The 4,088-nt window shown below is 33.5% G+C and overlaps 1 protein-coding gene across 1 annotated transcript; it reads left to right on the forward strand.

Annotated features, from left to right (window-relative positions):
• The first annotated feature begins 1,258 nt into the window (after positions 1-1,258).
• LOC132039967 (NDR1/HIN1-like protein 1) lies at positions 1,259-2,698 on the forward strand. Its single transcript, XM_059430533.1, has one exon. The coding sequence runs from the start codon at positions 1,788-1,790 to the stop codon at positions 2,379-2,381; it is 594 nt and encodes a 197-aa protein (XP_059286516.1). The 5' UTR covers positions 1,259-1,787; the 3' UTR covers positions 2,382-2,698.
• Positions 2,699-4,088: the final 1,390 nt, after the last annotated feature.

Here is a 4,088-nt window from a genome sequence, read left to right on the forward strand (position 1 = left end):
AGTACCTTGTTGGAGAAGTGATGATTCATTTAGCCGGCTTTATTTTATTTGTGATTGAAGAATAATTATTGTTATTGCTATTTTCTTTTTGTGCCATGTACAATTTTATAAAAATATAGATAAGAAATAAGATAAAATTTAGGCTTGTGCATCAAAGAACATAATAATATTCGACTTAGACTATATTGTAAGAAGTATACTAACATAATATTTAGCTCATATGTCTAGATGCATATCAACATGCAGTTTGCTCGTTCACCAAATTAAATAGCATTACAAGATGCAATTTTGGCTTATGTTTCAAACAACATTTTGTTGGATATTGAATTAAACCCTTTTGTAATGAAGAATAATTAGGTCGTCCCCTTCTAACATTTGATTTCGTGTCTTCCACATCTGAAGTTGTCTTGCACTTGATATTGTTCTATTATTTGGGCAATTGGAGTTTCAATACCATATATGGAAAGTTTGTCTCTTGTAATAACAAGCGAGTAAAGTCGGAACCGTCATAACATATAGCGTTGGCAACCTTCATTCTTTAACATGAATCTTCACTGTCATGTTGTCCACTTTAAACTCACCACTCAATAACGTATAATCCTAGCAAATCCCTAATAAGTTTTCAATTGTTATAAGTCTAATTAAATGAAATCTCCACTCTGATTATACCCGAGCCAAAATTCAAATCTCTCTCTATTTCACATTGAATGTCATATATAGTTTGACTTGGTACAAAGTTTAAGTGAAAAAAATAAGATTTTTAATTTGTTGTCTTAAACATGCCATAATATTTATTAGGGCTATAAAGTTTCTGAAACTTGTGATCTTAAAAATATGTCATAGTATTTATGTGGCTATAAAGCTTCTCATTAAGAAAATATAAGAATGTGTCATTATTTTTTGAATGGACTAATAAGAAAATAGTGTCAAACCAAGTGGAGCGGAAGGAGTAATTTTGTTTTGGTTGAACAACTTTTTTTCTATCATTTCCCATCAATAAAATAACGGAAAACAAAAGAAAAATAGTCTGAGCGCCCAGAAAATCAAAGGACCACATTATCCTTTGTTTTGTGTGTATACATATCAGTACACATGCATGCTGAGATTCTGTTAGAACTTAGAACAAATAAAAGTGGCAAAGTACTTTGAATTTTTCACAGACATTGGAAATTGTCTGCAAGCTAGGTATATAAATTTTCACCTTTAAGGGGTAAAGAACCTCTCATTCCTAAGATGAGAAAGCATAACACACAAGTTTAGATAAAGAAAACTTTTACCTTAAGGGAAAGAAGATACCAAAACCTTTCCCACCAATTATAACCAAGTACCTCAACACATGCACCTACCTTTCTTCTTATACTTTTAAAATATCCTTCACTATCTAGAGAGAAAAAAATCCCTTTGAACTTCTTCCAATGTTGTCACTCCACCATATATAATGTCCTAAATCTCTTATTCCAAGAACTGACGATATTTCTTTAATTGCAGATTCAATAGCATCGCTTATGAATCGCAAGAACATTAAAAAGGGGAGAATTGCCTACTCAAACTATCATATCTCATCGAGAGCAGTAACATCAGATGGTGGAGCAGGACTAATTACATCAAATAGACATTCAGCTAGCTTGAAGATCAAACACACACGCCGATTTCACCTCCTCTTCGTCCGTCCAACAATAACAGCAGATAGTAAAACAAAACTAGCTAGCTATCAGATAGGTATTCAGCTAGCTTGAAGATCATCAACCACACACGCCAATCTCACCTTCTCCTTGTTCGTCCTCCCAATGCCAAAGCCAGTTTTAGGCCCGGAACGACGCACCAACCCTTTAATCTGGTGTGTTGCCATACTCTGCACCTTGATAACCCTATCCGTGATCATCACCGGCCTAGTCGTCTTCATCGGATACATGGTCGTTAGGCCAAAAGTTCCACAAATGTATGTCAGAAGTGCAAATGTGGACAATTTCGCCTATGACATGTCTAATCTCATGTCAATCAAACTCTCAATTGTCATCAATGCTCAAAATGACAATGCAAAAGCCCATGCAAGTTTTTATGAGACATATTATACACTATGGTTCGATGGTGTGAAAGTGGCTTATTTAAGATCTGACCCTTTTGATGTAGCTAAAAATAGCTCAATTCCATTGTATTATCCGGTGGAATCAACGTCGATCGCGTTGACTCGGGAAGAAGGAGAAATTGCTGAGTTGGCGTTGAGTCAGAGACAAGTGGTTCTTGAACTGAAAGGGAGTACAAGAACTAGGTGGAGAGTAGGGATAGTTGGTTCTGTTAAGTTCTGGTTGCACCTTAATTGTAAGCTTAAGTTACCATTAAATGGAAGTACTATTTACCCAAAATGTAGCACCAAATCATAGATAAAAGCATATGTTTAATTTATAAGTAGACGCGGAGCTACGTAAACCCGTGATCAAGGAGAGTCAACGCTCCTCTTGTCAGAAAATTACACTGTGTAGATAAATTTTTTCCATTTATATATGTGTATACTATATGTTAAATATCCTTGGGTTCTTCTTTAATTTACATACTATAGTTGCCCAGAATGCAGTAGCACCAAATCAAGATAATTTTGGTGCTTATTTAATTAGGGATTATTATTGTCATTCACTTATAAGTATTGCCTCTCTTGCAAGAATATGGAGAAAATAAGGCTTCTTTTTCCCATCTTGTTAGTTTCCAATTTTTGTGCTGCCATGCTAACAATTAATGACTTATTTGTACACCCTGGAATTTCTTTAGAATGTAATGAGATTCATGAAAGAAGCAATCATCAATCTGGCTTGAAAAAAAAGCCAAATACTACGTATTTGTTAATTTATTTCTCTTATTTTCTACAATTATTTAAAAATCTTAATTATTTTTCTAGGCTTGGTAATATAATATCCTGTTTGACTTGGATTTGAATAAATAATATATATTGTGTTTTTTTATCTAAAAAAATATTTCATATTTAGTTTATTCTAGTTACTCTATTAGTGAGCTATAAGGCAATTTCTTTGTAGAGTTATAAGGTAAGGAAACATTGATTGTTAAGACTTCCTCGTACTCGATCTTTACGCCAAATCATACACTAGTTTACTATAGTTAAATTATCATTTCCGGTGAGAATATACATTAATTAATTAAATGTGTTTAATGTCAATTCTATAGGTAAAACATGTGTCATATACTCATTTTCTTACTATAGATACCTAGAAACCTAGAGACGAGGAAGGGTGTATTTGTTGAAAATAGTAAACTTAAATGTTTAAGTGTCTGGATTCAAACGACTTTTAGAATACCTAGGTGCATGGTTTTTATGTTACCTAAGTTTATTGTCTTTTGTATTATCTAGGGACATTATTATATTTTCAAGGAGATTAGGTTCATGATGTGTGTGAAATCATTTATCAAGTATTGAGTCTAGAAGTGTCTCTTGACACCTATAAAAACATCCTTTGTAAGGATATTATGTAAGACTGGAGTTTTCTAATGATATGAAGTGAGATTAATGTCTATCTCCCTCTTCCATCCTCTTTGTGCCCTATGATATTATCAAGGGCCCGTCTTATATTTCCAACAGTATTAACCAACAAAATGCTTCAGGTCGTTGAAAATAACTATGAAAACGGAGATTTTAATCCGGGAGGGATAATATCATCCCAACATTCATCCTATCTGTTATGGTAATCTCATATTCCCTTTTTCTTTTCGTCTAATTTTGCTTACTTAGTTATGTAATGTAAACATAGGTTGCACATAAATTTTTACCAACACTAGTTATGTTGGGAAGAGCTACCCTTGTCCAGAAGCAAGAAGTGAACGAATCGGCATGTTCCATGTTGGTCTCACCTTAACCATTAAGCAAAACTTTCGTTTAGCAAGGAATAGAAAATGAGAAAAATATTCCCTTCTTCTTATTTGATTCAAAAGAGGAAACCAAAAGTGAGAGAGAATTAGAGAGAGTTAATTAACAATAGAAAGAGGAAGCAAGAATTTATGCTCTAATATACTCTTTTTGCCTCACTTTCTTATTTTTTTAACATATTGGACTCTATTTGCCTCGTATGTCCACGTTGGAGGCC

Source organism: Lycium ferocissimum, chromosome 12 (assembly GCF_029784015.1).
Source record: "Lycium ferocissimum isolate CSIRO_LF1 chromosome 12, AGI_CSIRO_Lferr_CH_V1, whole genome shotgun sequence".
Lineage (NCBI taxonomy): Eukaryota > Viridiplantae > Streptophyta > Magnoliopsida > Solanales > Solanaceae > Lycium > Lycium ferocissimum.

Coding starts and splice junctions, on each gene's coding strand:
- LOC132039967 (XM_059430533.1), top strand. CDS start 1,788: ATGCCAAAGCCAGTTTTAGGCCCGGAACGACGCACCAACCCTTTAATC.